The sequence below is a fragment of the Neophocaena asiaeorientalis genome, unplaced genomic scaffold, assembly GCF_003031525.2.
Source record: "Neophocaena asiaeorientalis asiaeorientalis breed wild unplaced genomic scaffold, Neophocaena_asiaeorientalis_V1.1 scaffold93, whole genome shotgun sequence".
In the NCBI taxonomy this organism is placed as follows: Eukaryota; Metazoa; Chordata; class Mammalia; order Artiodactyla; family Phocoenidae; genus Neophocaena; species Neophocaena asiaeorientalis.
Window position 1 is genome coordinate 1,535,671 of NW_020174273.1, and position 13,883 is coordinate 1,549,553.

The following is a 13,883-nucleotide window of genomic DNA, read 5'->3' on the forward strand; positions in this document are numbered from 1 at the left end:
AAGCATCAGTGGAATCACTGGGTACATTGTGACAGACACAACGATGGGTGACCCAGACCATCTTTCAAGGAAGGACTTGCTGCCTACTGTGAACAGCATGGACAGCAGTCTCCAGTTGTCGGCTCCTTCAGGATCTGTGTCAACTGCAGAGGCCCCTCACCTGATGTCTGGCGTGTAGTGAGCGAGGCAGAGGTACAAAAGCCCAGCCCCCCAGCCCAACTTGAATGGGCAATACTCATTCCTTGGATCAGCACCAGGTTGACAGGGGCTTTGCTGGAGCTGACTCATAGTTAGACTAATCCGTCTATCCAATGCTGCTAATATCCTCTTCCTCTCACAGGTGAAGATCCCTAAGAAACATGCACCCCAAACTTCATCTTAGCATCTGCTTTTGGAGAATCCAACGTGTGACAGTTGGCACCAGAAGTGATCCAAGAAAGCAGGAGATGAGACAGGGTTTTGGAGCTGAATCACTTACCATCCAGCTGGCAGAAAGGAACCCATCACGGTGGCTGGTGGAGCACACAGCCCCTGGCACCAGATAACACGCCAATTGAAACTTTCAAAGATGCTGAATTGGGAGACTGTACAAGTGGAAGCAGGTGCAATGCACCAGGTGTTTAAAACTATGAGAGACCGGTAGCTGTAGGGATAATGGGATGGATGGCTATTGCCGAGCACCACTGATGCTTTACCATGCTCTTCAAACTTTAGTGTGATCTCAGATTGCTTGCTCCCCAGGCCCAGAAGTTTTAAGTCAGCAGCTGAGGCAGGCTGAGAATCTGCATTTCTAACAAGGCCCCAGGTGATGCTGATACTAGTTGGAGAGCTACACTTAAGAGAACCACTGCTCTACAGAAATGCAGCAGCAGAGGAGAAGGAAAGGCAGCTAGAAGCCAGATGTGAAAGCCTGCTATTGCACACCAAGAGGCTCTTACCACCTGCAGTGAGAGATCAGAGAGCGCCAGGACCAAGCCCAGGGCTTACCTGTCCAAGTGGGTGGAACTTAAAGGCTAATTAACAGTCAACCAAGGCAGGTCTGTTATGCCAAGGTCAGGGGTATGAAAACCCGGGATGAGACATACAGGTTCTGACTCCTCAGACGCCTCTAACCCTTCTGCCTCTTCAGAGGTGGCCCATCCTTGTCTATTAAGAGCAAGCACTCACCCGTCTGAAGACAACGAAAGCCCCTGAAGGCAACATTGTCCTCACTCTCCCGGCACCCGACCTCACAACAGACCTGTAATTAGGGTCATTTCACAGCATAACTGGTTTCACATTTTACAGCTGGGAAGGTGCTGAGAGGAGACATAACATCCCAAAGGAACTGTAAGAACCAGCTGGCACCAGCACGTGCCAGCAGCAGGAGTCCACACACGACCAGATGCTGGGAGTGCTCGATCAAAAGGAACAGAACATACAGCTAATTAGGGAAGAGTTTACTGACTTGGGAGCATTCGGGATTCAAGGATGTCAGGAGATGCTGAGAACTCCCTACTAAGACATCTCCTAAAAGCATGAAAAAGCGATGGCCCGTGCTGAGTAAAGTGAAAATACCAAAACTGCAGTGACCGACAGAGGAGGAAGGAATTCAGAGATTCAAGGAAATGGGTACGTTGGGATGGATATAGTATCTATGACTGAAAAATATTATCAGATAATCATATTCCATGGGAAGGCCCAGAGGACACGCCATTGACCAAGGCCAAAAGGAATGTGCTCGTGAAGGGGCACCAGCGTCACTAAGACGATCGGTGGTGGCCTCCTCTGCAGGCCAGGGCTGATTGTAAGAGAGGCGGTTACAGCAGCAGGGATGACAGGACTCTGAAACAAGAGAGGCCACATGATGGGGCTCATTATAAGAAGTCAGGTCACACAATTATCATTATCGCCAGCAAGACGGAAGTGGCAGCCAAGGGGATGTAACCCACAAAGAGTCATGGAAGTGGTTTTCACAACACAGTGTCCTTAGGTACAAAAAAAATGGGTAGCTGATAAGAGTACTACCTTAGTTTGTACCAACGGATGTAATCAAGACTGGATAACCAAGAGGCTGAAGGTAGGCTGCTCCAGTAAACACTCATGATCCCTTGCCCGGCTCCAGGCCTGACAAGTTACTGGACTGAAATCCACTGCCTGAAGAGGTGGCCAGAAGGCAGGAGGACGGGCCCTGCAACATTATCACCAGCAAAAATGGTCACGGTGGCCCTGTCCTTCCCCCAAGGGGCCTACGGCCATTTTGCTCAGATAACTGTACACCGGGGAAGGAAGAAGCCAGACAGTTCAAGGAGTGTTAGACCCAGCAACAGAATCAACTGATACTCAGAGACTGGACGTATCATTCTGGTATCCCTGTCAGAGTGGGGGAGATGAGGCCAAGGTAGTAAACAAAATCTTGGTCAAGGTCTGGGTTACAGTAGGTCCACTGAGTCCACAGATCCACCCAGTGGTCATTTCCCTGGTTCCCAAGTGTACCACTGGAATTGACAAAATTGGCAGACGGCGCCACCTCACACTGTGTCCTTGATCTGTGGAGTAAGAGCCGTCGTGATGGGAAAGGTCAAGCAGAAGCCACCCAACCCGGACCTCAAAAACAGTATGACTCTGGGGGAATGGTGGAGATTGGTGCCACCCTTAAGGATCCAAATGACACAGGGATGACTGCCCCTATCACATCTCTGTTTAATTCACCAGTCTGGGCCCTAAAGAAACCAAATGGATCCTGGCGGATGACTATATACCACCACAAGCTCAACCAAGTAGCTCTAATTGCACCTGCTGTGCCAGGTGTTGTAGCATAGTTACAGCAGATTAATCTGACCTCAGGTACAAAGTATGTGGCAACTGATCTGCTGAATGTATCCTTTTCTATCCCAATCAGGATGAGGACCAGTTCCGATCAGAACCGGTTCACATTCACGTGGAACAGACAACATTTATGGGTTTGCCACCGGGTTCACTCTCCCACTCACTGTCATAATACAGTCCAAGGTGCCCCTGACCTTCTGGAATACTGTAGAATGTTATATTGCTCCACCACATCTGTGACATTATTACGTTGAGGAAACTAAGAGCCCTAGTAAAATGGATATGCTCCGAAGGGTGAGAGAGAAACCCTGCGAAGATTCAGGGTCTACCCCAGCCGTACCATTTTAGGGGAGCATTCTGGGGAGTTCCAAGACATCCATCCAAAGTAAAAGATAAAATTATTGCCTCGTGCACCTCCTATGATGAAGAAGGAAGCAGTACACTAGGTGGGCCTCCCCAGGCTCAGGAGGCAGTGCAGTCCTCAGCTAGGAATATTACTGCAGCCCATATATAACAGCTGTAAGCATGACTCAAGTGAGAAAGGCCTCAGCAGTTCCAAACTGCAGTGCAAGCAGCCCTGCTGCAGGGGCCATACAATTCGGCAAATCCCACACTGTTGGTGGGAAAAGATGCCGAGAAGAGTTTGTGGCCACACTGGGAGAATCACAATGCTGGTCTCTGGGGTTCTGGAGCCAAGCCATGCCATCTATAGTGAAGAATTATATGCCTTTGAAAAGCAATTCCTGGTGTGCTGCTGGGCCCTGGTAGATCTGGAAGGCATGGCCAAGGGACAGCAAACAGACATGTGGCTGGAACTGCCCATCGTAAGCTGGGTTCTGCCAGTCCCACCCTGGCATAACTTTGGGTGGGACCAGTAACAACCCATGGTAAGGTGGAGGGGGCGTACATCCAGAACCAAGCACACACAGGAGCAGAGGGCACGAACAAGCCCACCACCGTTGCATCAGCTCCCCTCCGTCAGCTGATGACTAAGGACAGGAGGATGAAAGCATAAGGAAAAGCCCAAGCTTGGTTTGCAAACAGGTCAGTCAGAAAGGGGGTGCAAGCCGAAAACGGACCGTGCTGCAGCCTCATTCAGGGATGGCTCTGAGAGACAGCGATGAGGGAGATTCTTCCCAGTGGGCGGAGTTTCAGGTGGTGTACCTGGTCATCCACTCTGTGTGGAAAGAGAAGTAGCCTGAGGCTAGAATATAGATGGACTCATGGCAGAAGCAAGTGGCCATGCCAGCTGTGAGAGGCCTAGAAGGAAAAAGATGGGAAGATCAGGGATAAGAAGGTCTTGCGGGAGAGACTTGTAGGTAAACAAACAGGAGGAGAGAACGATGATCTCTCCATCACATGTGGATGTTCATCACATGTGGATGTTCCCACTGTGGAAGAGGTTCTAAACCATCTAGCTGACAAAACGGCACAGTTAGATGATGCCAGCCAGCCTCGGTCATTAGCCACCTAGGGTAGACAGGGTGGCCACATGAACAAAGTGGCCACAGTAGCGGAGACGGAGGCTTCACACGAGCCCCACAGCATGGACCTCACTTCCCCAGGCTAAGCTGGCTAAGCTGACTGCCACTGCCGAACGTCCAGCCAGCCACCTCCAATGACCAACGCTAGGCCCCCAATATGGCAACATTCCTGGAGGAGACCAACCTACCACTTGGTGGAATGCTGACTACATAAGTCCCGTCCATTGTGAAAGGGCCACATGTACTCTGAGGATGGGTTTGCCTGCTCAGAATTCCTCAGCCAGCACCACTGCCCACCTGAATCTCCCTTCACGGAAGGGCCTGCTGCCCAGCTATGGGAAAAGCAGTCAGCACACAGCCTGCCACTGTCGGCTCCTTCCAGGTCAGCCTCCACTACAGAGCCCCTCCCTCCGCCAAAGTCGTGCCCTTCCTAAGGCAGCTTGCTCGGGACGAGGGAGATGTAGGTATGACAGCCACTCCAGCCCCATGCAAGATAATTCCGACAAGCCCGGCTTTAAAGGCCCATCACAGGTGGACTTCCGCCTCTGCTAGGTCCCAAGCCCACCCTCTTCTTGCCTGGTCCCTGTGAAATGTCTTCACTGCAGCCCTGCCTGCAGAGACCCCAGCCTAAAGCACACGCATGGACACTCACAGAGAGCACATCTCGTCCCACAGGCCCTCGCTACACTGGCCAGCTGCCAGAGACAAACGAGGTCAAAGGGAGGCAAGTGGTTCAAAGTATCCGCCATTGGCTCCTAGCCCTTAGTCTGATTACTGTTATGGCCTCAAACAAGTTTTACATAGAAATGAAGGATTTACATAAACTATGTTTAAACATAATGTGCTGAATCATAAAGTGACAATCCTGGGATTAATGAGAATAGTTTGTAAAGATAAAAGATAATGGGAAAAGACAAAGGAAAATAACTGAACGGAGTAGGTGTATATAACTCTATGATGTAAAAGTATTCAACTCATCAGGCAGACACACTTGGCGCGCTCCTGACAGCCCAGGGACTGGGGTGTGACACAGGTAAAACAAGTCCGTGTGCCACTCCCAGTTGAGTGGGGACAACAGACAAAGACTAACAAACACAACAGTGTACACTCATGTCCCCAAGGAAAAAGGACATGTGCCTTACAGCACTTCAGTAAGATCACTTCTCCAGGGAGATTCACAACCATTTATAACAAAAACATGAAAAAAGATTACAATATGTACCGTCTTAGGATACTTAAAATAATAAAAAAGCAACTCAAATTCACTTTGCCTATTTTAAATAATGAACCTTCCAAAGTTCCCTTGATAACATTCCCACTCCACCTCTAAAACCCAAGTACGTTTCTTCTCCAATTATCAGTAACAGAGACTATCAGGGAATATGAGAAGACTATTTCCATGGTATTATTTCATTTACGGGGAAAAGAATAGCAACAGCATCTGTCTACTTCTGGCTTCTCAGCACTGACAAATATAATAACCTGAACCAGTTACCTCTTCTCCGGGATAAATGCTGTGCCTGATTCCCGTGCGTCTCGCTTTTGCGCTGCATTTGCAGAGTGGGCCATCATTCATCTGTCAGAAACAGAATGTAATTCGTTTTTACTGGGGGAAAATCCACTCCATGCACGATGATGCCTCGGAAACTGTGTGGGTTTTAATGTCATGAGTACCGAAGCTCTGAAGAGGCTGTCACGGTTAGAAGATTAAACGGATGTTCCCAAACCAATAAAGCTGCAAACTGTCTCTATTGTCTGATAAAGGGAAATGGTATGACAATGCTGGATTCCTGACTTATTTGTGCAGCCAAGCAGAAAATAACAATGTCAGAGCCCTGTTTGCCCCCATCTTCTCCTATCACTTTCCAGTATGTTCCCCCTATTTTTTATTTCAGGAAAAATGACTCTTTCACAAAAGAAAAGCCTATTTTATATTCTGAAGGAACACAAAGAATGCTCTGAAAGTGACCTGCAGATTAAATGTTTTCAAAGACAGACCTAAAGGTATCTGAAGCAGAGGGAAGAAAATGCCTACCTGAACCAGAAAAACTTTCAACACTATTCAGGCGAGTCTGTATATGTTTGTTCACCTGAATTCATTTTACTGCCATGAATTCCACCCACATGATTCAATAAGTGAATAATCCTGAATGCCTCTTGGGTAGAAAGGGGAGAAGGAGGGTGATACATAGCTAAGGGTCCACACAGTCAAGGAATACTTATTCTAATTTTAGTGTATGCACTGCTGAAGCAAGCACTAGGAATACTTATACCACATGGGAGAAATAACACACATATGAAATGCTTAGTAATTTTAAAGAAAAAGGAAAAATGTTCAGGCTTCAAGAAACCAAAATGTGAAGGGTTGAACAGGACGGGAAAAGACGGTGGCTATTCTACACGAGGCACCAGCATGAGAGAAAAGAGAGAAGGAAGAAATCCTACGTTATGCTCCAGGGACATGAGATTGAGACCCATCTAAATGGAATGGACCATATGTGTGAGTGAGAAAACCAAAAACACAGAATTGAGGTCAAAATCTTAAAGGGCCTTAAAAGCCAATTTCATGAGTTTATTCAATATAAATGGTTAATATGGCATCAAAAATGACATAAGAGCATCAGTTTAGAGTATGGGGAAGTGGAGTTCCATTTCTCACTTTCTTTGTATTAATTAAAATGTATAATTTATAAATATGACACATATTACGGGACAAATATATTCTATATACACACACATATTTCTTTCGATATCCATGGATTTGTAACTCGTGCCCAATGAAAATATCTCATTAAACTTTGAAAAGAAATTTAAAGTAAAAATCTGTAACTTTCTTTATCCTTTTGGGAAATCTAAAGCTCCAGGTGGTACAGCAGAGAAATAATGGCTACCTAAAACAAACAAACAAAAAAATCCACTAAGATATTATCCAAAGTAAAAGCTGGCAAACAGAGATGTGATGAAATTCCCTCAAAAGTCACAACACATTCGTAATGCTGGGCACAACCTGTTGTGATGAAAAATCACTTAGTGCTCACTTAAGGAGAAGTGAGATAGACATCATACATTCCTGCCTTTTACCAGGGTCTGGGCCCCAATGCAGATCAGCCCTTTATAAGGCTCAACTGTACAGAGGATGCAAAACCACAGAGTAAACACAATGTTGAGACTGTACAGAAGGCCCTGGTAAATCTCTGACAGGAATAAGAACCCACAGAAACCAAGGAATAGGTTTCTTGATATGACCACAGGGTAAGGGGAGTGACTGATGGACACAGGAGTTCTCTTAGGGGACACAAAAATGCTCTAAAATTAGATTGTGATGATGGTTGCACATATTCCTGTGAATATACATAAAAACACTGAAATGTACATTTTAATTGTGTGAATTGTATGGTATGTGAATTATAACTCACTAAAGCTGTTTAAAGAGATCATATACATGATTAACATATCAAAGTAAGATTTCAAAATGCACTGACCATTTGCAAACATTTCTGCTCAATTCTCAGAGAGCAGTCCTCAGAGAAAGTACACTTCTGTCAGGCATTCTAACTATATTAATTGTATCAAGAAAAAAAAATTTAGATAGCTGTCATCTAATAAGTACCAGGAGAAGAGCATTCAAAATAATACAGAATGGTATGAATTTATTTATAAAACATAAATTTTAAATTATCTTTTTATAGAGATGTTTTATTATGCTTGATAACTTCATATGCATTAAAGATACTATTTTTGTATGTACTGTGTATTTGTAAAATACAAATCTTTTATAGATACTATTAACATTTTGTATTATGCATTAGTTCATAATAAAATAGTAAGCAAAAACAAAAACGATTATGTCCAGCCATGATGTAATTAGCTCAAACATGCTTATTAACAAGGAAGAGAAGTTATAAGACATTGTGACTACTACCAACTAGGAAATATGGAGTCTTACAGGACTTGGGACACTGTTTACTGTACAGCTGCAAAGTAACTTCCAGATGAACTGCTTTTTTTTTTTTTGCGGTACGCGGGCCTCTCACTGTTGTGGCCTCTCCGGTTGAGGAGCACAGGCTCCGGATGCATAGGCTCAGCGGCCATGGCTCACGGGTCCAGCCGTTCCGTGGCATGTGGGATCTTCCCGGACCTGGGCACAAACCCGTGTTCCCTGCATCGGCAGGCAGACCCTCAACCACTGCGCCACCAAGGAAGCCCCAGATGAACTGCTTTTAGAAAGAACTACAAGTGCTCTCTCCCTAACCCACCACTCGTCTCCTTCCATTTACTGAAAGTTTAATGAGGCAGCACCATCATCCTGCTCCCCAACACAGGATTTACCAACATCATCAAACATGATTCAAGGAACACTTGCCCTGGTGCTATGCTTTGGAGCTGAACTCAGAAGCTGAAAGGAAATAAGCTGTGAAGAATGACACCCAACCCTGAGGAAAATTCAGTTTCAGTGCCAGCTAACATGCATCTTCTGAGCCTAGAGTCATAAACGTGATGTGTACGTCCGCAGTCTTCACAGCAAGAACATAAAAACCTGCGTACCTGGCCTGGGTCATTGTACCAAAGTTCATCGTGAAGTCGGTCAGGATGGGCCTTTTTGCGTTTGATTTCTGCAATGACGTCGAAAACTTCAGAGTCTGAGCTGCTAGAACAGGTGCTGTCCTCATCGGACTCACATTCGGATTCACTGGAACTCTCTACAGTGGTGAGGGGAAAACATGGAGAGATGTTGAAGCAATCTGCAAGCTGGTTCTACCTGGAGACTTACTTTCTAATGACCCAAACCTCTAAATATGAGGAGAGCTGTTTATCTCCCAGCAAATATTCGAGTGCCTACTCCATACTAGAACTCTGCTAAGCAACCCCATGAAAAATAACAGAGCCCATAATCCTAAGTCACAGTCTAGTGGGGGAAGCAAAGAATCAAATATTTTTACAAAGAAAGATTTGATGAACAACGCCAGAGAAAATGCAAACCACTGGAGCAGTACAAAGTTTCACATTCAGAAAGGTGCCGTGAATCCACACTGGTCCAGAAAGGTCACTGAGGATTTCCTAGAAGGGGTACACGCGACCAAGGCATGGAGTGCGGGGGGGGGTTAGGCTGATGAGGCGGAAAGGAACACAGATGGGGCGCTGCAGGCAAAGGCACAGAGGCAAGAGCATGGGTGGAATCTGGCTGGAGCAAAGGCCTCATGGAAAAAACCTGGAAGTGAGGGGCTCCAATGTCATGAACGCCAGGCTCTGAACGTCAGACTGAAGATTGTAAATGTTTTTCTCTCGATGGTAGCAACAGAAGATTTTAGTCCTTGGAAATGACTGGATAAAAACAGACCAAGGATTATGCTAATGAAACAAGCCTGCCACAGAAAGACAAATATGGTGTGATTCTACTTATACGAGGTACCTAGAGTAGCCAAATTCATAGAGACAGAAAGTAGAATGCTGGTTGCCAGGGGCTGGGGGAGGGAGGACTGGGGAGTTGCTCCTTAATGTGGATAGAGTGTCAGTTTAGCAAGATGAAGAGGTCTGGAGGTTGTTTGCACAATGTGAATGTACTTAACACTACTGAGCCGTACACTCAAACATGGCTAAACGGTATGTCTTATGTGTCTCATGTGCATGTTGTAAGTATTTTACCACAGTTGAAAAAAAAAAAGACCTAGAACTTTGACTAATGCTACAAGAGATTAACGTAGTACAGCATAGTAATAAGGAACCCGTACATGGTTGTATTTTCGAGTGTACTGTGTGAGATGGAGGTTGTCATCCCTCTTTTACAGATGAGAAAAGTAAGGCACAGAGAGATTAAATCACTTGCCCGAGATCGCACTTTTCAAGTAGTGGAGCAAGGATTCAAACCCAGGTCAGCTGGTGCAGTCATTGCTCTTCCCCACCATGGACACTGCCTCTCAGCGAGGGAGACATAATGAAAGTAGACAGATGAGAGCCAGAGAACACGCAGGAAAAGGCATGCTGAATGTCTTGTCTGTGAACAGACAAGACATCACCATATAAGAAAGTTATGAAAACTTTGTGAAGAGCGAGAAACCTTCAAACAGAGCTGGGCTATAGCTGGAGTTTCTCATCAAACCAGGAGCACCCTGGCAGTGGGGAGGGCCATAGGGAATGCCTGCCCATCAGAGGCCTGAGGCACGGGAACAGGCTCCTGCTTTTGATGGGAGGCTGGACAATGGTCCTTTCTGATTAAGACAAAAGACAATTCTACAGGAGACACAACTGTCAGCACACCTTGCAAATGAGATCTCTTATGTATTCTACTGAATGTAACTAAGGAAAAATAAGATCAGAAAGAAGAAAGTTTCACTGCTATGTATTTGCTGACTGTAATTAGGAGAACCAAACGGGCAAGAGGAAATTTCAATCTGGGACTCTCAAGGACACATCCCAAAAGTTCAGGATTAAGCAATAATAAAAGAGCACAGGATCTCGGTCTAGTGCCTTGTGACTCACCTAAATCTTCATCTAGCTTCGTCTTGGGAGGCTCCCATGGGGGTCTAGCAGCTTTGGCCTTCTCTTGCCTGCTCCCCAACTCTTCCTCAAATTTGTCATATAAGTCGCGGAGTCTACTTGTTCCAACTACCGTAGAGTCTCCCTTTGAAAAATAAAGGATCAATGTTAGGAACTGTATTAATAATAGTCATACCAGAGAGACAATAAGAGCTCACCAGTGACCAAAGATTTGTACTAGCAAGGTGTCATTTTTCAACCCTCGATTTAATAAACATTTAAAAGCAAAATGCCCAGTGCTGGCAATGATGCTCTGAATCACGCACACACATTTATGGTTGACAAAGTCCTCAGGAAAATGCACACTGCCAACATTCAGAAACATTAGAAAAGTTTATCTATGCCCTTTTGATATAACAACAAAAAAAATCATAAACCTCTGAGAATTCATGACACCTGACACCCTGCTAGGGAACATATACTCCTCCCCTACTGAAAGTCACTGATAGTCTATATCCCACATTAATCCAATGACCGCCACAAACACATGCACCCCATAAACACAGGGACACACACACACACACCACAAACACAAGGTTCTGCAATGCATTCCTAGAGGAAGTGTTCCACTTTTCCCCACTCTCCTCCCAGGTTGAAAATCACTTTAAATGTCCATACTCTCTGACTTAGTAATTTTCAAAATGTACCTTTCAGACATAAAATGAATATTAAATCATAAAATCTGCAGTTATCCCAAAAGGGGGTAACTGCTCTTCCTCAGCCCCGGCTCATTACTGACACTGGCGATGCTGGGATAGCTCTGACATTCTTACCGTCTCTCTGCCTCAACGCTGCACAAACACAAAGGCCAATATTGGGTTTCTGGTTTATCAGCCTTCCTTCTACACTGGAGTTTTAATACGCCCACAAAAAGGTGAGGGGGAAAAATACAGCTCTGCCTGTTTAAATGCTCTGAACCTCAGTGCCTTCAGCTTTGTTATTTCAATAATAATAATACCCATGGCAGCCATTCTGCCATTCCTCCTTGCTTACAGAACCATGATTCCCTTCAGATTTGGGGCAGAAAACTCATGATCTCAGAAGGCAGGCTGAGCCACAGTCCCCCTACCCCTAAAATGCCTCTGTCCTAATCCCTGGAAAACGAACACATTACCTTACATGGCAGAAAGGACTTTGCAGATGTGATTAAGGCTACAGAATTTGAGATGGGATAATGTGGGTGGGCCCAACCTAACATGAGCCTTTAAAAGCGGAGAATCTCTCCCAACAGGAGTCGGAGATGCAATGGAAAAAGAGGCAGGAGATATTCAAAGCACAAGAGGGACTCGACCCGCTGGCTGCTGGCTTTGAAGATGAAGGAAGGGGTCCACGGGCCAAGGAATGTACATGGCCTCTAGAAGCTGGAAACAGCCCTTACCTGCCAGCCAGCAAGGAAACAAGGACCTCCATCCTACAGCCACAAGGAACTGAACTCTGCCAACAATCTGAATGGGCAAGAAAACAGGCTCCCTCCAGAAAGGAATGAAACCCTGCTGGTACCTCAATTTAGCTAGTGAGACCCAAGTTTGACTTCTGACCTACAGAACTGTGAGGTAATAAATGTGGATTGTTTTAAGCCGTGAAGTCTGTGGAAATTGGTTACAGAAGAGATGGAAAACGAATCCATGGGGAGAACACACAATGCAGTTCTGGGCAAAGGGATGGAAGAAAAGATCCCCAGGCACCTGAGGCTCCACCCAACACTGCCCTCTGCATCTGTGTCTGGACAGAGGAGTGTAAGGACGTGATGCCTGGAGCTGCTGCAGGCATCCTGCAACCGTGGTGGACCCTCCAGAAGACAGCAATGCCAACCTGGGACCCTGCCATCGCTAATCCACTAAATGCACACTGGCCACCACCTCCCTCCAGACAGCTTGTTGAGAAAAATAAACCCAGCAAGTTTAAGTCACGATTAGTCAAGTATTCTTATCTACAGCAACATTCTGAAGTAATAGATTCCTTTTTTCCAGGGATGTTTTAAGGATTAAATGAGATAATCTGAGATTCACGGAGTAAAGTTTTGGCACCAAACAGTGCTCGGTATGTGAGCTTCTCCCTCCCTGTATCACGTGAACTATGACTTAAAACCCTGCTTTACTTTATCAAGTAAAATATCATGCCAACAGGAAAGATTTCTCAGACCCTTTTTTCAAAGGCAAGGGAGTCTCCTCTCTAGTTCCCCATAGATAAGGGCCCAGTCCAAGTCAAAGCTATGTTTACAAAATTCCAAACAACTGCTATGCTCTCTTATCTACCCCATGCACTAAACCTAACATCTCCAAGCTCTTCTGTCCTAAATCTGTAGATATCCATTCCTTCACTCATTCATTTAATCAATGAACATTACTGTATGTCCATCGCATGGCAAATACACCTAAATTAATGGGATAGAGGCATGACACCTATTGGGAGAGAGAAAGAGAAAAAAGAAAGGAGAGTGACAGAAAATAAAATGGAGACGGAAGAAGGAAAAGAAGTGAGCATATGGAGGTCGTGGGGTCCCCACTTCAATGAGGTGCGGCTGCCGAGCCCCAGGAGCCCCATCTCCCACAGCATGTGTGCTGAGTCTCTCGAGAGCCCACCAAAGGCAACGACACCTGCCACTCCACAAAACCAGCAATGTGCTCGGGAAACTTGCTATGGCTACCTTTGGTCAAGGATAGACTTGTAAGAGACAAACTCAATTCTCCCTTGCTTCTCATTTTGAGGGGAAAACACACACACACACACACACACACACACACACACACACACACACACACACACGGCTATAGATCACAAAAGGCATAAAGCAGCTATGAGTGAGAGCTTACAAAACCACCAGTAGTAAGACTAGCAGTGTCATAAAAAATGCAGAATGCAGAGATCCTTTCATTAACCTGCTGCACTCTTGCATCTGTAAAGCAGCTTTGGTCTACAGCAGTGGTTCTCAACCGGAGGGGGCGGGAGGGGTATTCTGTCACCCCCGGGGGACATGTGGCAACATCAGAGGACAGCTTTGGTTATCACAATGAGCAGAGGGTGCTACTGGCCTCCAGTGCATAGAGCCCAGAGATG

General features: G+C 45.7%; 1 protein-coding gene across 10 annotated transcripts in view; it reads right to left on the minus strand.

The window, feature by feature from the left end:
• DROSHA (drosha ribonuclease III) overlaps positions 1 to 13,883 on the minus strand; it is a 129,218-nt gene that overhangs the window by 100,550 nt on the left and 14,785 nt on the right. For all 10 annotated transcript variants that reach the window (XR_003004624.1, XM_024755761.1, XM_024755760.1 and 7 more), the window contains 3 exons: positions 10,770 to 10,911; positions 8,838 to 8,992; positions 5,788 to 5,868 (listed from right to left, as the gene is read on the minus strand). Coding sequence is in view for 9 of the 10 variants with exons in the window: in XM_024755761.1 (XP_024611529.1) it covers positions 5,788 to 5,868; positions 8,838 to 8,992; positions 10,770 to 10,911 (378 nt within the window). In the remaining variant the exon portion in view is untranslated. The remainder of the gene's footprint in view (positions 1 to 5,787; positions 5,869 to 8,837; positions 8,993 to 10,769; positions 10,912 to 13,883) is intronic.